Source organism: Pocillopora damicornis, chromosome 8 (assembly GCF_964200805.1).
Source record: "Pocillopora damicornis chromosome 8, jaPocDami1.2, whole genome shotgun sequence".
Taxonomy (NCBI): domain Eukaryota; kingdom Metazoa; phylum Cnidaria; class Anthozoa; order Scleractinia; family Pocilloporidae; genus Pocillopora; species Pocillopora damicornis.
Window position 1 is genome coordinate 10159138 of NC_142677.1, and position 22616 is coordinate 10181753.

Below are 22616 nucleotides of genomic sequence, written 5' to 3' on the forward strand. Positions count from 1 at the left end.
CACATTTAAATCAAGAAAGGGCAAATGTCTATCCTTTTCACGTTCAAGGGTGAATTGGATCGACGGCTCTACTGAATTCAAATGCGACAAGAGGCGCTCCGCTTCATTTCCGGATACCGCAGAAATAACATCATCGACATATCGTTTCCAGAAAAAGGGTTTAACCGGTGAAGTGGCTAAGGCCCTTTGTTCCACGTCTTCCATTACCATGTTAGGCACTAGACAGGAGTGTCGAAACGTTGGGTCTATGAATTGTAACTTCTTCGGTTACATTCATTAAATCTGCAAACCAGTGTAGCTTCAAACTATGTCTGATTGTCCACCTGGTTGCCGTGTGAACTTTAATATATTTTAGTCTGCGATTTATTTTGACCTAGAAATAGACCTCTCCCGTCTTTATTAGTATTCAGATATATCTTTATTCAAAGTTTATCGTAATTGGTAACGTGTGGTCTGTCGCTATGTTGGAATCCAAGCATATCCTGTGGGATTTGAATGCTGTTATTATGTAAACAATCTCTTTAGACCCTCTAAATTTACACACCCATCGACCACGTGAGTGACCTGCACTCTACAGTGGTTGCATTGGTCATGATAAAACGCAGACTGCAGACCATGCAGACTGTGCAGACCGTGCAGACTGTGCAACTTTTTTGTTTGCTTTTTTAAAAATGTTTTTTACATATGATTAAGGTGTATACACCATTTTCTTACTCTTTCGGTAACGTTGCGACAGTTTCCAATTTTTGGACACCACATGAGGAAATTGTACGAGGTTCTTTCGAGCTCGCGTTATCTAGCAAGACAAAATCGCGGGGTCAAGTTTCTCGAGCTCGTGCAGATTAGCCCCACGCGGCAAGATGCAATTTGTGTGGACCGTGACGCTGACTTAGAGGTAAGGATTACCTGGATCTTCACAAGACAGCCCAAAGAGCTTTACAGTAAAGAAAGTGCTGCAAACTAAAATCGAACTTTACTAGGAAGGTTTTTGAATCGGTGTAGAAGACTGATCGATAGTTACTGAGTAGGGAACTTTGGCTATGTCAGTATCGAAATCGATTGGGTGATAGGTCATTAATGAATTTGTCAGTTTCTCGCGAGCTGTAACAGTCGAAATTCTCTTGCGAACAAAGCGCGGTCTGCATGGTCTGCAGTCTTCATCTTAGCATGACCGTGGATGCATGAATGCGCGTGAAAGCCGTCTATACGATTTTAATGGATTCTGGATTCATTCTTTAGCGGGATTCTGGATTCCAAAAGCTGGATTTTGGATTCCAATGCCCAGTATTCCGGATTCCACGACCAAAAATTTCCTGGATTCCGGAATCCGGATCACCTTACATTGGGCGATTGCTCAATCGCGCTCGTGTCAAAGATCCTTTGCATGATTCTGAAAATTGACTAAGATCTCCTTTTGACCGTTCAAACTTCGTTCTTTTATCTTCTACGTTGAGGATTTTAAGTTTTCATAGCAACTGAATGAAGAATAGATGCAAGTTAGACAAAGGTGTCGGAAGGCGCCTTCCCGATAATTTACGTTGAAATATCTGGTCATGAACCACGCACAGTGTGGAGAAGATCAAAATTAAAGAATAAAATTTGGCACTCTGGTCATAACAGGCATATCGCGTTGCTTAAAAGGACCCATAAACAAGTTAAAATGGGTTACGTTGTTTTTATTTACAAAACACTCTGAAACAATTCTTGCAGTTTCTCCCGAGATTTTGTTCACGGAACCCGATGAACTAACCTTCCTTTCTGCAAATTTGTTTCCGTCATTAATGATGTTACACTCTTATGAACCACAACGGTTTTGAGCGACAAACTCGACATTTCCCTGCGACCATCAAAATCAATTGGACAAACCCAGCTTGATGTGTTGCGTGACATGATTGTGCAAACTTTTCTTTTTGTCATACAACCTGTTTCGCGGGTTCTACATGTTGGAACCAAAATTAGGTAATGTAACGAATTAGAATTGAAAGTTATTAAAATGGACTGAAGAATTTTTTTTATTTTAATGACAATTTTATCTTTTAAAATGTTTACTTGATTCATGGAAAACAAAGATTGGATTCGCTTTAGATATTTCAGCCCTGATTTGGAAAAGATAAAACAATTATTGGTATGTTCTAAACATCGGAACACCTGAGAGGACACTGGAAATGTAGTAAATTATTTTTTAGCATCCAGAGAAAAATAAAGAATGCGAGGCAGTACAAGGAGACTGAGTTTTCAAAGCCATTTGTCGTAAAAGCTGTCAGCTTGTTACTGAACTCACTAAAATTTGCCTAGAAGGCATTAACTTTCTTTTGTCGCGAAACTCGTGGATTTTTGAAATTTTAAGCGGATGCAAAAATTGAGACAAAAATTCGTTATAACACAATTTGTCCTTTGATTTTGTCAAGAGATTTCTAGTTTTGTCTGCTATTGCAGATAGCCCAGATAGGCACTTACGAATCGATTCTTAGTCAAATAATAGTCTTCGCTCTCGAGAAATTACAAATATATTACCCATGTGATCCGACTACAGCTTTAATTCCGAAAACTTCGAAAAAATCTCCAGTCAGTCTGGCTTTCTTTTACTGCCTCACATTTTCCCTTGTGCTGAGGCTGTTAACGAGTACTTTCTCCGCATTTCCAATGTTTCTTAAAGTGTTTGGATGTTTAGAACATACCTATAACTGTTATATTTTTTCCATATCGTGGTCAAAATGACCGGAACGAAACAAAATTAACTTGTACTCAAGGATAGCCGGTAGTACTTCAAATAACTTGATACGTCCCCCCCGGTCCAAATCCGTTAGCGGATATGGACCCCCCTTCGCAGATTTGGACCCCCCCTACCAAACTTTCCTTTTAAACATCCTTTGTATCATATTATGTAACTAATTCTATTTGCAAGCTTTTTTGTCGATGTTCTTTTCAATCACAACATAACATTTCCTCAATAAAGGTAAAAAAAAAACAACAGCCATTTCGTTCCAATTCTACCGCATTCATTAGAGGGAGTCGAACAGAATACGCAAGAATTAGATGTGAACAAACTACTGCATTCGAACTATTGAAATTGTTGCAATAAATCTTTGCTTCTTCTGATGCGAATCAACACTGGTACGAAACGTCATAACAATAGTGGAGACTATTGCGTCCAGTCACAAAAATAACTCAGTCTGATTTTCTAAAATAATAACATTAAACAGTTTTTGAACAAGAGCGAAGAAACTACTCACAGCTACTAACAATTACGAAGACGTCTAGAGTTTGGCAATCTGCAGACAATACAAAGCCACTCGTCCTCCGAGGCAGTCTTAAATCCCTCTGTTAAGGATATCGAACAAAAGAACAGCCTTTTTTTTTTTGATTAGATCAATTATCAATTACTTTGTGTGCCTAGTTACGATCGTAGTTACAATGTTTATCTTTTCCCTATTGGTTTGTAATCGGATCTTTTAGCGTCACCACGCGCATATAAAAGCTAAGTTAGCGTCCCTTTAAGCCAGAGTTTCGCAGGATTTCGCCTTGAACAGCAGTACCTTCGTTCTTTCGTTCCAAACCTTTGGCACAAGCGGGACCGATATGTAAGTGATTTGTTAGTTTTATTTCAATATGTTTAAGTTTAGTTTTTCACCTTGGGCGATAGCGCACATATGTACTGTGTTGTACAACAGTACAACTAATTATCTTGAAATCAAAGGAGTATTTTGAAAGAACTAGATGCTCACACAGCAACGCCCACATTTCAGTCTTTGGGCTGTTAATCAGCCGCAAATGGTCATCGTGTAGCCGATCTTTGAATCTAGAGTAGTTTTAATTTAGCCTTTTATGATTTGTTTATGTTAATTTACGTTAATTGTTGTTATTTTAATCGCGTTATCGACATAGGCACGTAAAGCGTTTCTTTCATGCCTTTCGCACCAATTCAAGTAGATTCATGCATTCGTTATAATATTATTGTAATTTCAGTTTACGATCGTGATCGTGATCTAAATAAACACCATTAATAGTCATCTTGGTTTTCGTGGTTTCACTACGACCGGTAAAATAGTCCCCACATCAGCAACACTTAGAAAACACGCCTAGCGACACCCCTCGAAGTTTCGTCTTTCGTCGCAAGCGTCACACCCTCGCACTGTACCATGTCGTCCCAACACTCGGGCATTGAACAATGACGAAATAAATTAGTGTCACAAGTTTGTTTCTTATTGAATCTAACGGTGTTCGACTATCGCGGAAAAAGTTCAAAAACGACCTCTCTCCAGACATTAAACTAAATTCTTGCCCATTTTCCCTTGGTCAAAAGAACCATCCGACGGGATGCCAGTTCGTATGCATTTACGATACGCATGTTTTGAATTGAAAACATGCTTTAGTACGCTTTGGAACGTAAAGTATCATCCATTTTTATTAGAACGTTAAGGATTACGTTTTCACTCAGTTTTTGTTTGGGGGGTCCATATCTGCTAACGGATTTGGACCGGGGGATCGAAATCTAGGGGGGTCCAAATCCGCTGGGACACCGGCATTCCAGGAGAGAAATCAGGGCTGAAATACCCAAAGCCACTCCAATCTTTGCTTTCCATGAATCAAGTAAACCTTTTTAAAAGTTGAAATTCTCATTAAAATGTAAAATTCTTCAGTCCATTTCAATAACTTTCAATTATAATTCGTTACACTAACTAATTTTGGTTTCAATTTGTAGAACCCGCGAAACAGGCCAAATGGCAAGGGGAAAAATTTGCGCAATCATGGCACGCAATATGTCAAGCCGGGTTTGTCCAGTGGATTTTGATGGTCGCAGGGAAATGTCGAGTTTGTCGCTCAAAACCGTTGTGGACCATAAGAGCGTGAGCTACATTGCTGCAGTCGCTGCGCGCTGGACAAAATCTTTGAAATTTACACTTTCGATCGCTATCCACAGGGGTGGTCTGGCCAAAAATCACTTTTGACTTGCGGCGACGCAAAAAAAGAGAATTGGAGAACAACTAAACTATTTTTGAAACATGTGTCCTAAACCCTTTTTATGGACAAAAATAAAAGAAAACTTTTTTCCGACGAGAAGTCGAGAGGACCGCTCTTAGCAAGAGCGGCACTTAAAATTGACATGACAACAAAGTATTTCTGACCACCAATCAGATCCTTTGTTTCCCACGCATTGAAAGACAATCTCACCCAACTCGGCAAAAACTCTTCTCATTTCATATTACAAATGAAATATTTGGTCTCTCTGCTGTGAAAACCACTCCATCGCTTGCTCGTCTAGTTCGGGACACTTGGAAGTGAAACGGCCCATTTTTGCACGTTTTGCAGACATCTTTTAAAAGCTCGCCAGAAAGAATAGTCGCCTGGTCTCGTCTCCAGCGTCGCACTATGGACTTGCTTAGTCCATATCTCGAGCGATTTCTGAGCTGTTTTCTACAGCTTCAGCTACCGCAATAACTTTTATGCTGAAAGCCATAGTATACGAAGAGCGGCGTGCTTTTGGCATGAAGAGAAAAATAACAGTGACGAAAAAGATACTCGATTGAAACGTTTGTCAGGTCACAGTAACGGAGAGTATTGTTGTGTTTCTGCAGTCGTGTAGTAGTATTTACTTATTCACTGATTCGCTTTTTTTCTTTTGTGTTTATTCTCATTTATTAGCTTTTGTGTTCATTGAGCCATTTCCCAATTTTTTCCGTGAGGTTCGCTCACTTAGATGGCCGGTTATAATCAAGAATTTCGCTCTCGGCTTATAGCCGATGGTTTTGCTTTTTCTTTTGGATAACACGAGTCTGTTAGAACGTCTCCAACTTTTAGGGTCTCGGCTTATAGGTGAAGAAATACGGTATATACATATATATATATATATATATATATATATATATATATATATATATAAAGTGTAAAATCTTGACTTTCGTAAAACAGTGCTCAATACATAGGAGTAGAGCGATGTATATATTGGGGGAGGAAAAAGACAAATAAACTAAAAGTTCATCCCCACAAGCCTGTTTCGTGGTTGCCCAATCATCAGGGAATTTAATGAGAATAGTCTTTACCATCGAAGGAGGGCTTTGTTTCTGTGGCGGTGTGTGTGTGTGTGTGTGGTTTAGTGTTGATAGTTCGGGTCTGCAGATGACAAGAAGATATCGACCACATGAAAAATGAGCCCGAGCTACTAATCGCCGCCGACAAAACAACCAACTTCTACAAACTTGAGAACGAAAATCCTACAAGAAGGCACTACCTGAGACGACGCAAGCAATCCATAAAGAAAACAAAGACATCGTGACGAAACTGGAAATCGACGACAGAGTAGACACTACAGTTGAGAAAGACGTATTCATAACACTTAAGGATTACAAGCCAAACTTCGCAAACAAACCGACCTGCAGACTCATCAACCCCACGAAGTCTGAGATAGGCAAAGTCAGCAAAAAGATCCTCGACCGCATCATCAGCACAATCGCGAAAAAACGCAACTTCGACCAATGGAAAAACACCACAGCCGTAATCAACTGGTTCAAATCTATCGAACACAAACAACACTCCAGCTTCGTCTGTTTAGACATCGAAGAGTTCTACCCATTCATCAGCCAAGACCTCCTAAACAAAGCACTCGACTTCGCCTCCGACTATGACAACATCACCACCGACGAAAGAAACATTTTAATCCACGCAAAAAACTCCATCTTAAGCACCTACCCTGGCAAAAGAAAGGTAACACGACATTCGACGTAACAATGGGAAGCTACGACGGCGCTGAAACATGTGAACTCGTGGGAAGCTTTCTGCTCTCCCAACTCCAGGATCTTAATATAATCTTAGGACTTGACCGAAACGACGGACTAGCCATCACTATTCCCGCCGGCATCAACAAACGACTGTCGTCCCTATCATCTGACAAAGCATCCTTTGACCAAGCCGCCCCTCCATATCAGAAAGCACTCGACGGCACAGTTGATAAAGAGATTCGATTCGATTCGAGTAAGACGAGGGAGGATTATAAATTGCAGCTACGTGCGAGGTGTCAGAAGCCGAACGAAGATTTCGAGGGATTCACCGATAGCCTGCTAGAATTAGTCAAGAATGCGTACCCAGACACGGCTTAACCATTTAAAGTGTAGTTGGCCAGAGATCAGTTTATTTAAGGAGTGGTAGTGAGTAATGACATACGAGAGAAGTTATTTATCAGTCAATCGGGATCACTCGTAGAGGCAGTTCGCGTGGTTCGCCAGTTAGAAAAGTCGCGTAAAGCATGTCAAGCGCTTCTGTCAGTTGAGAAGAAGTAATCCGTGAGTTTAGTCAGCACCTCGGCTCGAAACGAGAGGATTTCGACTGAGATACGCGAGCTAAAGGAATTTGTTCTGGGCATGAACGAGAAAATTAAGGAACTGGAAAGAAAAAACGAGACAAGGGCAACAACAACTCCGAGGCGCCGTGATTGCATTATGCTATTCTTGCCACAGACTAGGTCACTTTGCGCGGGAATGTCCAACTAAAGTATCGGGAAACGTAAGACGGGGCCTGCGGAGGGCCATCCAGTCCCCGTAGGACAAGGTCAGGTAGGCCTGGTAGAAACTGATTTTATTATGGAGAATTTCGGTGTGTCTCGAAATGAAAGTGTGCTGTCCGTCTTATCAGAGTCTGGGATTTATGTTTCGGGACTTGTGAATCATCGTTTGATGTGTATACTGTTGGCACTAGTGCTACTGTCAGTGTGTTGAGTGAGAGTGCGTGGAAAAAAGTGGAACTGTTTTAAAACCGGAGCCAATTGCTTGAAGACTTACTGCAGCTGATGGTAATGAGCTGACTGTTCTGGGAGAAACTGAAGTGCGAATTCGTATGGGAAAGATTGAATGCTCCTGGCCTGTTACAATAGTGCAAGGTTTAGCCCACGACTTTGTACTAGGTTCAGTTTTCTCTTAGCACTATCAGTGTCAAATTCACTATGACACAGGAACTCTTGTAGTAGGAGATTCGGAACTTCCAATCAGATACCGCAAGGCTACACCAAGTATTTGTAGAATCTTTTTATGTGCTGATGCAGAGCTAGAACCTGGGACTGAACAAGTTATAAGAGCTAGATTAGAAGGAAGTTATGAACAGAATTCCGTAAGCCCTGGAATCCTGGAGGGGTCAAAAGAACTACAGCGGACTTCTGAGATAGGTATTGCTCGTTCCCTAGTAGTGCCAAAGGCAAGACAGACTCCGGTTCGAGTGGCCAACTTCTCCAACAAAGTTGTCAGATTATGATCCGTCCTCCCTGTTGCTGAATATCATCCTGTCAGCGGTGTAAATGGCAGTGCTACTCCCACCGAAATTGGCCTCATTCCATCAGCACCTAACCATCCATACTGTTCAGTTATAGACAGGAATATGGGGGATGACAAGCAGGAAAGTACAGAAAGAGAGAATAGAAGGGCAAAAGTTATTCAGCCAAATTCAGATGGGCTTTCAGAGTAGCAGAAAAGGCAATTTTCCCTACTGATAGACGAATGTGAGGGCATATTTGCAATAAACAATTCTGATTTAGGAAAATCAGATCTTATGGAACATGATATTAACACTGGTGAGCGTGCTCCGATTAAGCAGCTTCCTTGTCGCATACCACCGCACTAGAGGGAGATCATAGATCAACAGCTGGACGAGCTTCCAGTGAATGGTAGAGTTTAAGAGTCACAGAGCCCCTGGAGCAGTCCAGTTGGTTTAGTTAGGAAACATGATGAAAGTTACCGTATGTGCATTGATTGCTGCAAACTGAATTTGTGTACAGAGAAAGATGCAATACCGTTACCAAGGACTGATGATGTCTTGGAAGCACTGGGTGGTGGCCAATGGTTCTCCTGTCCCGATTTGGCGTCTGGGTATTGGCAGATGCAAATAAAAGAAGAGGACAGACCCAAAACAGCGTTCTTGACCCATAGTGGGCAATTCGAATGGAGGGTTATGCCATTTGGTCTCACGAATGGGCCAGCTAGTTTAACCAGATTGATGAATCTAGCTCTCAGTGAACTGACTTGGACACACTGTCTTGTGTATTTGGATGATATTATTATCTGGGCCCTTTATTAAAGGAACATCTGCGTCGCCTACGTTTAGTATTTGACAGGATACGAACTGCTGGTCTCAAGCTGAAGCCATCTAAGTGTCAGTTTCTAAAGAGAGAAGTTTCGTTCCTAAGGCATGCTGTCTCTTCACAAGGGATCAAAACTGACCCTGACAAGAGTGAGACTGTCAGAACGTGGCCAACCTCAGTAGACATCAAAGAGCTCCAAAGCTTCCTTAGTCTTGCAAGTTACTATTATTTCTGGATTCTCAATCATCGCAGAACCACTCTACAAATTGTCCAGGAAGGGTGTTTCTTTCCAGTGGCAGATGGAACAAGAAAGTGCCTTCAATGAACTGAAATATCGCTTGACCATTGCACCCGTCTTGTCATATCCCGATTTTAGTCCTGATGCAGGATTATTCGTACTTGACACAGATGCCAGCCAACACGTGGGCATTGGCGCTGTTTTATCCCAATTGCAACCCGGTGGGACTGAGAGTGTGATAGCTTATGGGAGTTGTTCTTTGAATGAGCACGAAAAGAGCTATTGCGCGACTCGATTAGAGATGCTAGGTCTGGTAACCTATATGGACCATTTTCGCTATTACTTGTTGGGACGAAAATTCCGCCCGATGACTGATCATCACTCATTAGTCTGGCTAATGTCTTTTAAAGAGCCCTAAGGACAAGTGGTCCGTTGGCTAGAGCGCTTACAGAAGTATGATTATGAGATACAACATCGCCCGGGGAGGTTACACAACAATGCAGACGCCTTGTCTACAAGGCCCAGACGACAACATGGGAATTGTCCGTCGTGTACTCCAACAGGACTATCCCAAGTTGCTGCTGTTACTAGAGACCTTCCGGCCAGTGAAACCCTAAGTGAAGTGAGAAATTGTTGGTCCCCAAAAGTGGTTGCTCAGGCCCAAAGAGATGATCCAGATATCAGCATGGTACTTAGTCATTTGTTGAAAGAGTGGAAGAAACCAGCTGTTGAAGAACTTCGGTCAATGAGCTGTGCTGCCCGTGCTGTCTGGGCCCAGTTTGAACTGTTTTGTTACAATAGGGGGTTCTCTATATAAAGTCAGCTGGCTACACTACTCAAGCTAAACTTTTTAGGATGGTTTTACCGAAACAGTTATTGGGGAAGGCCCTTGTCGAAGTTCATGATGGCGTTGCTGGTGTCCACCCAGGACGAATGAAGACTCTAATGAAGATGAAAGCTAGATTCTGGAGGCCTGGTATGACCAAAGAGGTGCATCGTTACTGCGATCGATGTCTGAGCTGTGCTAAATGTAAGCCAAGAGAAAAACCCAGAGCACCACTGCAGTCATTTACCTCTGGCAACCCCATGCAACGCATCCATATTGACATTGTTGGTCCCTTGCCACGGTCTCGGAGAGGAAACCGCTACATTTTAACAGTTCAGTGCAGTTTTACTAAATGGGCTGAGGTGTTTGCAATCTCCAACCAGTGTGCCACAACCTGTGCAAAGGTGCTTGTAAGGAACTGGATCTGCAGATTTGGTGTGCCTGACAACATTCATAGCGACCAGGGCCTTAATTTCGAGTCTAAAATATTCTCGGAAATGTGGCAGCTACTGAGTATTAACAAAACTCACACAAGCGCTTATCACCCTGAGGGCAACGGCTAAGTAGAAAATCTGCACAAACCTTAAGGAGCATGTTAAACGCTAAAGTTGAAGATAATCCAGCTACATGGGATGAGCACCTTGATTTCTGCATGATGGCATATCGCAGTAGTGTTCATTCCTCCACGGGGCACACCCTGTTCGAGCTCATGTTTGGTAGGGAGATGAAGATACCTTCGTATGTATTGGTTGGTGGTGCCGAAGACAATGAGTGTTCCTACACTGACTTCGTCACTGATCTTGAAGAGGATCTATAAACCGCGTATCGAGATGCTAGGCAAAACCTTGAGGTGGCTCAGCGACGCTAGAAGGATGCCTATGACAAGGGAGTGAAGCACACGGTTTATCAACCTGGTGATCTTGTCCTACGCTATACGCCACAGTTGAATTCAGGGGAAGGAAGTGAGTTTCACAAACAGTGGTAGGGGCCCTACCAGATTGTAAAGCGGGTCACCGAAGTTACCTATCTGGTCAAGAAAGTTCAAGGACACTCAAGGAGGTACAGAGTAATCCATTTCGATAACCTACGGTTTTACCAGAGAAGACAAGAGCCAACAGAAGGAGAAACTACTGGCATTACCAGAAGTGCTGAGGGAGTAGAAATGGACCCCGAGGAAGTTGAAGACGAGTTAGATACCCCGACAATGCCCTCAAGCAATGACTTACATCAGCCCTGTGACAGCGATATTTTTCAGGTCAGTGATTAAGGTGGTTCTAAGGTTGGTGTGGACATGCAAGCGGGAGAGTGGAGTGGATTCCTTAGACCAAAGAGATGACGGTAATCACGAGGTGGAGGAAGGGGGTGCCACCTACCAGAGCCATCGGCCAGTGCCGGTGAGGAGACCCCCCGACCGTTATGGCGAGTGGGTTCTCAGTAGCATCCAAGAGATCGTCGCACATCTTCAGACGCTTGAAGCCAAGCAGAACATGGAAAAGGAGCGGATAAGAAAACTGAAGCCGAAATTGTTAAAGAAAGCAAAGGCATTGCGGAACATTTAGACAGCTTCCATTTATGACATTTTGTGTTTTATATTTTTTTTCGAGAACTTAGCGTTTCAAGTTTCATCGGTCAGTTTGTTTCTATAAATTACTCTGAATCAGGAGTTTCAGGCTTATTTGGGAGGGGATGATATAAGAGAAGGACTGAACGGTATTTCTTACATAGCGTATGTAACCACCACGAGGTTTTTCGAGGTGTGTGTTTCGGCGAATGCTAGAGCGATCATCTGCATGTAGAGTTTAGTTCCGAGGATTGAAATGTTGAGAACAGTCCGTTGTCGGCTGAGAGATATTTTCTTACACCAGAATACAATAGACTAACTAATAAACTAACTACTATATATATATATCAAATGAAGTGAGGAATACTCTAGTACTCTTCATTAAAATCTGTGCGACGATCGCGTAAGTGTGAAACTCAGAGTCACAGAAAAGTTATGTCTTATTGATTTGTCCAACTTTCAGATATATATATATATATATATATATATATATATATATATATATATATATATGTATATATAAATGTGTGGGGTAGAGTCTACCTTGGCATAAAGTGCTCAATGCTGTGGTAGCAGAGCTAGGTATGCATAAGTTAAAGACTTAAAGAGGACGCATCAATTCTCTGTTACTCTGAGTTTCGCGCCTAAGCGCTCGTCAGACTTATATATATATATATATATATATATATATATATATATATATTGTCATCGCTAGGGAATTTTATTGTTAAGAATATTCCTAACCATCGTTTATAAGAAGTCGTTTTGCCATGGTAGAGGAATATTCTTCGTGGAGTAGCCAATATTAAATTTTTCCACTGCGGATTATCGTAGAGTGCCCCACAAGTCTTAACCTGGAGCGAATTAGGAAGTCTTGTATTGTGGTTTTTTCCGTTTTACAGTACTCGATACGTAGAAGTAGAGTGCGATATGTATTGAGATAGGGAAAAAACAGAGAGACTATACTTTCACCCGCCATCGCCCTTTACTTCTACGTATCGAACACAAATTTTACGGCCTAGATTTTACGGGCTCTATGATTTTCAGATTCGGAGTAAGGTTAAATTGCAATTTTTGAATCTTTGAGTATTTTTTATCATTTTCATCGTTTAGTTTGTTCGCCTTTTGTAATGCAGATAAGCGACGCCAAATTGTCTTCCACGCGGAGATGCGCAATAATAAAACCGGCTGTTCCATCAACTAATTTTCATTTGAAACATTATCCATTCGATATGAGAGACAACAAGAGGAACATTTTCTTTTCCTAAATTCTAATAGTTTTCTGGGCTTTAGTAACATATAATTTCAAGGACAAATATCCGTGTATAGTTTCGAGCCAAAGGGATTTAAGGAAGTGCCAAGGGACTGGGGAAATTGGTTCGCTATATCGAAAACCTGATTCAACGAATCAGTTATACTGAGGGCAGGTTAATAATTTTTTAATAATTAATATTATTTATTTTCGTGTTGTGATGTCGCGCTACCCAGCATTTTGGGATCGGAACGATTATTGGTCATTATAGTAAAGAAAATATGTGCTTTAGTGTCTATATGAAACTACATTATACTGTAAAGGTCTGTATTACTGCAGCACCTTGTTTTTAAAGCACGGAGAACAAATATCAGTGGAAGTCACCGGTAAACGGAGAAACAAGGGTAACCAAGAAATTCCCGTCTGTTACTACAAGAGGCCTTTAGAAATAAGGAGGTTAAATTCAACTCAAAAAGTAGAACTGGTAAGAGACAGAGGATAAAGCGGATCTGTAGATGTGTCGATAGTGTTAGTGTCGGCATTTATGGTGAGTTGTTAACTGTCAAGTTGTTCTATTGTTAAAGAATTGATGGATTTTGATTCTTGTCGGTCTGCTCGCATTTGTCTTTTGTCACCGGTTGACATTTGTTCCTTATAACAAGGTGTGATTTGCATTTCTCAAGCCGTTTGTCAATTTTTTTGTGAATATTTAATTATCTTAGCGCAACGCGGCAAAAATAGATCAGGTGACTAATTATTTAAAAACCTAGAAGTTCGTTACGCAACTTACATTTCAAAAGTGTCACCACAGATCGCACTTCGAAGCTTACTAGCCGCACATGGAACACAAATTTTGACTATACTACTACAAGTGCAAATAAATTCCATGTACGGTCATGTACGCAAAAATCAGTTAGTGGTGAAATCTTCAACATAAAGTAGCCCTTCAATCACAGGAGCGAATCAGTCAAAATTTGTTGCAGAAGATTACGCCGAGTTACTAACTACCGCCAAGCTTCGCATTTAAATTCCGCTCACAATGCCGCCGAAGGTAGACGTGAAAACTCTCGCGGGAAAACTGGACAATGCCGTCAAACTCTTGTACGAATTAATGGAAGAATTCGAAACAATTTTCTCCGTAAAACCGGAACAAAAAACACTTGAAGCAACATTCAGTTTAGTAGAAACCAAGTACAGGCTGGTCAAGAAACAGCAGGAGACAATTCTGGATAGACTGGTCGACGAAGGCACTGGCCCAGAAGACGAACTCGTGTTAGCAACAAAGAAAGCTGGAGACAAAACCAAAGCTGATTTCCTTCAAATCACTTTAAAGTTTGCTGCATATCAAAAGGAACAAAACTCCTCAGAAAATTCTAACAATGCGACAACTCTGGAAGCGCTAACATTATCAATGTCGTCCATGACGTCGGCGGTGCAGAAAATGGCCGATAACATCGGATCAAAACCGTCAAACTCAAGTTTACAACGATTACCTGTACCAGTATGGGACGGAACTCGCAGAACCTATGCCACGTGGAAAAAGGAGTTCAGCCATTGGATGAAGAAATACGGTCAGGATAAAGATGAACAATTGCAACGTTTTCGAAATGCAATGCCAAAAGGATCGTTCTGGACCGACCAAGTAAAAACTTGTAAAACCATTGACAGCGCGTGGATCATTTTGGATACAGAGTTCGCAGACAGACGAAAACTAATGGACGAACTGCACACCGAGATTAATAATCTTAAAGCAGTCAAACGAGATTCTAAGTCCCTAACGCATTTCGCTACGACAATAGCCTCTTATGTAAGTGACATGGAAGATAATATTGGGTGTCCTGTGCTGGAGTCAGTTGAAGCGCCGTTCCTCATGTCCCAGCTTCTGTCCAAACTCGATCCAAGTGACAATTCAGATTTTGGTAGAGAAATGAAAAGAGAAGGAAAAGAAGAAACCGTGAGCAATCTAATCACCTGGTTACATCAAGAAGCGAGTATTCGTTCCCGAAGGAAAGCGAACACCAACACAGTGGAAAGAAACGAAATTCACCGAGACAAAAGTCCCAAAAAGACAGAAAATAACGCCGCTAACAGCGAGGATTCTGACGATGAAACATGTCCTCTTGGCTGTAAGACCAAATATCACCTGGCTGCATGTCCTAAGTTTTAGATTCTAACAGTCAATCAAAGGTGGGAGGTTGTAAAGCAACATTGGCGATGTCGCAAGTGTCTGAGAGCGCATCACACAAACGATTGCAAGAAACCAGACGGCTCAACCTGCAACAAATGCAGAAAAAACCATCACCGGTGCCTACATAATGAGAAGACTGGAGAAACTAATACAAGTTTGAATCCCAACATCGCCCAGAATTCTATTGTCTTTCGCGACATGTACTTGCAGTGCCCATTTAATCAGCGGGCAGCATAATAATTTGCATATCCTGAACTAGTCGGTTGTGATTGGTCAGTAGGTAAAGCTTTGGGAATACATGAGTCTCTTTGCAGATTTCAGCTGCTGTCAATCAAACGGTTGGATGCGTAAAGTAAATTCCAAGGTGACACAAAGTGAACAATAGCAATAATTAACAATAGCCACGCTCTTAACAAAGCGTTTAGCAAATTCGTTTGCAGCGAATTCTTATATGGACTGACAGACTCCCGTTGGTCAAAATGTTATCGGAATTATAAAAATTAGTATCATGAAAATAGAAAAAAGAAAAATTTAGAAAAAAAGTATCATGAAGAATCTACTTCGTTAAAATCGCTTCAATCGGTAGAGAAAAATATGAGCGATGCTTCCGACAACCGGCTTGTGAGTGCGACGATCATTGAGATAGAACTAGAGTCTATCTTGCGACAATAATAGGAATGTGGTTTCCATATGATAGTAACGATTGCTGAATATTTCTGCAGCGATCTCAGCGATCATATCTTAAAAGCTTTCACAGTTTTTTAGCATTGAGAATGATACACTATTCAATTGAACTTTCTTCTTTAAAAGCCATATGGTAAAAGTAGCATTTGAAAAGTAGTTTATCCGTAAACGAAGAGAACGTAAGCCTTCCTCGACATTTTCAGCCCTTTTCCTTTATTGTTTGACAATCATTTTCTAATAAGCTTTTAAATTTAGCGCCAGCGTCTCAATGAAAGTCCCGGATATGTCGCTGAATTCTGGGCGATGAAGCACCACCGTTTCAAAGTCAGTTCCAAGGGCCCACACCTACATCGAATGGTAACATCCAGGGGAATGCTGTGTACCAAAAAAGCAAGTTGAAACCTGTTACTGGACTTTGCCCTGTGCAAAAAGTTAAAGTCATGGACAAAAATGGAAACTTTGTCGAAGTTCTCGCCATGTTGGACTCCGGGTCTAACACAAGCCTACTCTCCAAAAGTGCAGCTGGTCGACTTGGCTTAAATGGAGCAGCAACACGTCTCACTATGAATCTGGCGGGTGGAAAGAAGAAAAGCGAACCTTCTGAGATAATCGATGTCACGGTTGCCTCGCCCTCTGACGAAGATATTACGAAGACCCTTCAAGTGTATACCGTAACTAGACCTTGCAGTAGTGCCAAAACAATTTCTAAGGAGTCAGTGAGACAATACAGCCATTTAAAAAACGTTTCCGATAAAATACATCTCTCGGGTGGTGCCATAGATCTCCTTATTGGCACAGACTTCGTAGAGGCCTTCATTGATCTTCACACAGTGTCCGGAGAACCTGGAGAGCCCATCGGGAAAAGAAACTGTTTTGGATGGTACGTTCTGGGACAGTTCGAGTCAAGCGGCTCCACTCTATCTGAAATTCAGTCAATAGAAGTAGGGACAGTGAGTGTCGAGGAAGATATCAAGAAACTTCTGCACCAAGACCTCCTTGGAGTCAAACCAACCAAACTCTGTACTTGCACTGAAAACGTGTTACGTGAGAGCAAGTTCGTGAAGTCCCTCGCAGCTTCAACTACCTTGGTCGACGGGAGAATACAAGTGAAGATGCCCTGGAAAGAAGGAGGGCCTCCAAAACGAAGCAACTACGACATCGCTCTGAAGAGGATCCTCTCCGCTGAAAGGGGGTTTATGAAAAAGGGTTGCTTCCAGGTCGTAAAAGAGGAAGTGCAAAAGTTGTTAGACCAGAACTTTATCACAATGATTCCACCTGAACAAATTGCTCATGATAAACCCGAATGGTACCTCCCATTGCAAGCAGTGTTTACGCCAGAAAGAACCACAAAAGTTCGACTAGTCTTTGATTCATCTTCAAAAGGTCATGATGGATTGTCCCTCAACGATTACCTTGAGAAAGGACCTAACTTCATCAATAGTCTTCTGGATGTACTGGCAGCATGGCGATGGGACGAAGTGGCGTTCACTGGTGACGTTCGTAAAATGTTCAACCAAATCCTGGTACATCCTGAGGATCAGGTGTACCACAGGTTTCTTTGGAGGAGCAACACACGTGACAAACCAACTGTTTACCAGTGGCTAAGACTGAACTTTGGTTATAAACCGGCCCCTGACGTCGCAACTAACGCTATCAACACGCTAGCCAAGCTTTCGAACGCAGAATTCCCGGAAGCCGCAGGAGAACTCCGACAGCATGTGTACGTGGATGACATCGGTGGCTCCAGAGAAACAGTAACCAAGGCAAAGCAGATTATCAGCCACATCGACGCTGTCCTCGCGAAAGGCAACTTCCAGATCAAAACTTGGCATTCCAATGAGGCAGAAATCGACCAATCCAACGGTGAACGGTTCACGGATCTTCTCGGCCTAAGCTGGGATAAACAGCTAGACACGTTCACCTTCAAAAAGAATGACCTCGGAGAACTGGATGTCCTGACAAAGAGGCGCTGTTTAGGTCTTGTTGGTCAGTTATGGGACCCCATCGGTCTTGTGCTGCCCGTCGCAATCAAGTTCAGAATTGACCTGCAAGGATTATGGAGTTCAGGTTACAGCTGGGACGACATCCTTCCCAAGAGTATTCAGCAAACATGGTTAGAGAATGTCCAGTCCATAAATGATCTCCTGTCATTTCAGTTTGACCGCAAGCTAAAACCAAATAACGCAGTGGGCGTGCCTCAAATTCACGGATTCTCCGATGGTGGTGAGCAGGCTTATGGTGCGGTCATCTTCCTACGGTGGAAACTTGCTGGCGGAGACTATCGTAGTGTTCCAGTCACGATAAAGGCTTTCGTCGCCCCTCTGAAGAAGAAGAGCATCCCGAGATTAGAACTGTTGGGCTGTTTAGCACTTGCACGCATGTACGTTACATGTGTAAAAGCATTGGAGTTCGCAAAAGCCCAGGACTGGGAAAGATTCTTCTGGATCGATTCCTCAACCGTTTTGTCCTGGATCAGAACGCCACCACGGGAATTCAGGCCTTTCGTATCTGCCAGAGTGGCTGAAATTCAAGAGACGATTGGGGCAGACCAAATACGCTACATCAAGTCTAACAACAACCCCGCAGATGCTCTAACGAGAGGAATCCATCTTAATCATCTCATGAAGTGGTCAGAGGGACCATCCTTCCTAGAGTTACTAGAAGAAAAGTGGCCCAGCGCTCAAGACCACACCCGAGTTAACACTCATGTGGACGACCTCGACGCTTCAAGAGAGAAGAAAACGTTTCGGAAAGAGAAGAAAGCCGGTAAACATCACAGTGCCGCCGCGGAAGTATGTCCTGAACTAGATCAACCTGGATCTGAAGAAAATCCTATCCTTTTACAATTGCTGAAAACGTGTTCTACGTACTCCAAGATACGGAGAACTCTAGCCTACGTCGGTCGCTTTATTCACAACGCTCGGAAAATGAACCCAAAGTCAGGGCCCATTTCAGTTCAGGAACTGAAGGCTGCCGAGACCCATCTTCTGAAGTGGAGTCAATTTCACGTCAACGAAGACAGCTTGGATAAGAAACTGGTAGCAAAGAAGGATGAAGATAGCCTTTTTCGTGCGCATGGTCGACTTGAAGATGTCAGATGTCTCCCGGAAGAGTTGAGAAAACCTATCATCTTGCCAAAAGACCACCCCTTTGTGATCTTGCTTCTGCGTGACCTCCACGAACGACGTGGGCATTGTGGCTATAAGAGTTTAATCCACGAGGCCAGAAAAAGATTCTGGATCATTGGACTCCGCAGAATGGCTAAGACCGTCACCTCAAAGTGTGTCATATGCAGAAAACTACGGAAAAGGCCTCTCAACCAGCTCATGGGACAGATTCCAAACCTAAGAGTAGCAGCTGGCTTCCCGGCATTCTCAAACACTGCTATGGACATGTTTGGGCAAGTACAGATCAAGCTCGGCCGCAAAACTCTGAAAGAGGCACAAGTGATCATCTTCGCTTGCATGACATCACGTGCGATTCATCTTGAGCTGGTCACCGATAAAACTTCAGACGCATTCTTAATGGCCTTTCGACGGTTTGCCTGCCTACGCGGACACCCTAATTGCTGGTCAGACCGTGGTACAAATTTCGTGGGTGCCCAAGGCTACCTAAAGGAAATCACGCAGAACTGGGGATATTCCTGGGGTAAAGAGTGTCCTCTCTGATAAATTTAGCTGCGAGCTCAGATGGGAATGGAATACACCACATGCGAGTCACCAAAACGGAGTTTTTGAAACCCTAATTAAGTCAGTCAGACAAGCATTTAACGCCACTTGCAAGAACCAAGCCTACTCCGAGGAACAATGGAGAACAATTCTGTCAGAAATCACCTACATGGTCAACGGACGACCGCTGTACCCCAGTTCCGACGATATCTGGGAGGCCCCACCGATCACTCCAAACGACCTACTTCTAGGCCACTACAATCCACCACCACAACCAGAACCAGAGGAAAGAACCAATCCGCGACAATTACTCAGGAGCGCCCAAAACAGAGTTGCTGATTTCTGGAGGAGCTGGATGAAGTATTTCGCCCCAAACTTGTTACCAAGGAACAAGTGGTTTCGCGTGCGAGATAACATCCAGATCGGTGATCTTGTATTGGAGCTGGACCCCAAACACAAAAGATGTGAATGGAAAATGGCGCGTATTGTAGGCACATATCCTGGAAACGACGGACTTGTCCGAAAAGTGAGAATCAAGACAAGAGACGGAGAGTATGACAGACCAATTCACAAGTTATGTCTCATAGCCACTCAAGACGAACTGAATGCGGATTGCTCAAGCTAGTCGATAGTAGAAATGGACTCTAACACCATTTTCTGACACTTCTTTATTGAACATTGAACACTTAAGCCATTATAGTCGTTGCTCAATTAGAACTAATTATTTAGACCTAATTTCCGCACTGGGGCGGAGTGATTTGCATTTCTCAAGCCGTTTGTCATTTTTTTGTGAATATTTAATTATCTTAGCGCAACGCGGCAAAAATAGATCAGGTGACTAATTATTTAAAAACCTAGAAGTTCGTTACGCAACTTACATTTCAAAAGTGTCACCACAGATCGCACTTCGAAGCTTACTAGCCGCACATGGAACACAAATTTTGACTATACTACTACAAGTGCAAATAAATTCCATGTACGGTCATGTATGCAAAAATCAGTTAGTGGTGAAATCTTCAACATAAATTAGCCCTTCAATCACAGGAGCGAATCAAGGTGTATTATACGTTTAAACTTCTCGATTATTACAAGGATTTCCTTATATCGAGGTTCTTTCCCATACAATTTATTGTAACTTTGACCGGGCTGAAGAGTATTGTTCGTTATACCGAGGACTTCGTTATAGAGAGGTTCGTTAATTCGAGGTTCCACTGTATAGGTAACAAAATGATTTCGTGTGTAATTTGGTGCTAATTAGCTCAAGAAAATGTTCCAGGCAACAAACTTGCACGAGCTCGTAGGGCGAGTGCAATTTGCAATCTTTGAAAAATTTACAAGTGCTTATTAATATCAAATTGCACTCGAACTCATGCTGTTACCTATACTAATAATATACATTAAAAAATTACGCGTATCTGATTGGCTTAAAACATGTGAAATTTTCGTGTAATACGAGTGTGAAGTTGTAACATAAGTGCAAATTACTATTAGTGAGCGCGCACTACCAAAATTTCGTCCGTGTTACGAGTGTCGATGTAGAGTAGGGTTGTTCTTAGACAAAACTCAGGATCATTGATAACGGCAACAAACTATTTTATTTCCACGTAGTTGACTTCTTGTCTTTACAGCACTAGGCTTCTTCACAATTCTCTCTCTTCGTTTGATGAAACTGTCGCTCTTATATACATAAAGTACAAGGATCTAGAAACTTCGAGATATGAAGCACGCAGAAAGTTTGGAGAGCATGAAAGATGCGTAAGAGTGCCCCCCAAACTTCCCAAGTGCTTCATATCTCGATGAACGCACAGCTGACGTATGAACCAATTGTTAATTGCAACGAGCAACTTGATACGTATAGACCAATCGCACGCGAGCAAAATAAACGAGGGAATACAAGGGCGGCGTGATCGTTAACTGTGCTGGAAATAAAATGAGTTGGTGACCGTTGATTATCGTTTTCTCTGTTGGGTTAGCTCTAAAATCAAATTAAAACAATCGGCTGCCCCAGGCTTAGTAAATATTGTTGAATAAATGTTAATTACTGCGGACATGGCATTGATTTTCATATCCTACGCGTGACCATGGAGAAATCGTTCACTGACACTTTCCATAAAAATATTCCCCAACCTCGCGTGAACTACGCGTAGAAATGAAGCTACGAATTTCATTAGTTCTTCTCATATTCCTGAAAAATTTCTTATCTCCAGCAGTGCCAATGTTTTTCTTTCTTTTGTGGCATGATCACTGTGCTCCTGTAACAATTGAAAAAAAAGTTGTTTGTTTTTCCTCAATAAAGTTTGTCATTCACTCTGAAGAAGGCCTAAAGCTGGTAACGTCAGCTTTAGAGGCTCTTTATGGTGGCCAGTTTACATTATTAACTCAGTCGATAAAAACCAAATCATCTTTTAACTTCCCCCCACCAAAGCAACAGCACAGTTTCCTTAGAAACTAACCCCGTTTGATGAATTTAGCAAGAGCTTGGGAGAATAATGTTTTGAATAATAGACGGCACAAAGCAGGTAAGATATCATTTTACTCAAAGTATAATTTGGAGGAAAACTTTTAAAATTCAATTCCTCGGCATTAACCCTCGTAATTCACTCCAATGATACTAGGATCAACTGAAGACGATTTATGGGACAAGAGAAGAGAGAAAAATCGATAAAAAAAGTGATCTTGAGGTGGGTGTTGAAAGTTGAACTGTCCCTATACCATGTGTTCATTTGCTAAGACAGCTGGTCACTGTGGAGGAAAGAGCCTTTTAGTTTTGCCGATTGATACTTTGAGACGTCATATTTTCCGTAATTTTCCGGCAGAATTTGACTTTTGTTTCTGTGATTCCACTGAACTGCGGATGAGCTGCCATTTTAACTTAGTCTTTTTTTAAATGGGTCGTCGGTTACTATTGGCTTGCTTTATAAGAAAAATATATCAAAATTTCAAATCTGTTTCTTAAATTTTATATACCCTGCTTCACGAATTTAGCTTCAATTCCTCGCTCCATGTCAAATTCCATTAGCAAAATTTATTATTTGCCATCTGACCAGGAGATTATAAACTTGTTTGTATAAGCTCTTGATCCGACCTAACACTTATGAAGAGCCAGAAATGTTACGAGATCAAGGTACACTTCGACAA

The 22616-nt window shown here is 42.0% G+C and overlaps 1 protein-coding gene, 1 non-coding gene and 1 pseudogene across 4 annotated transcripts in view; all 3 read left to right on the forward strand.

Annotated features, from left to right (window-relative positions):
• The window catches only part of LOC113686016 (uncharacterized), a 33917-nt gene that overhangs the window by 9932 nt on the left and 1369 nt on the right, over positions 1 to 22616 (forward strand). The window contains exon 4 of one of the 3 annotated variants that reach the window (XM_089181231.1): positions 4703 to 4925. In XM_089181231.1, coding sequence (XP_089037357.1) covers positions 4703 to 4792 — 90 coding nt within the window. In that variant the 3' untranslated portion in view covers positions 4793 to 4925. Of the gene's footprint in view, positions 1 to 4702; positions 4926 to 6117; positions 6297 to 22093; positions 22160 to 22616 lie in introns of those variants that run through there. The other 2 variants (XM_089181232.1, XM_089181230.1) reach the window with 2 other exon arrangements.
• LOC149041317 (uncharacterized) lies at positions 10577 to 11820 on the forward strand (annotated as a pseudogene).
• On the forward strand, positions 13796 to 19500 carry LOC113669263 (uncharacterized). The gene is made up of 2 exons (XR_016179468.1): positions 13796 to 15290; positions 16115 to 19500. It is a non-coding gene; the product is annotated as an uncharacterized LOC113669263 (transcript).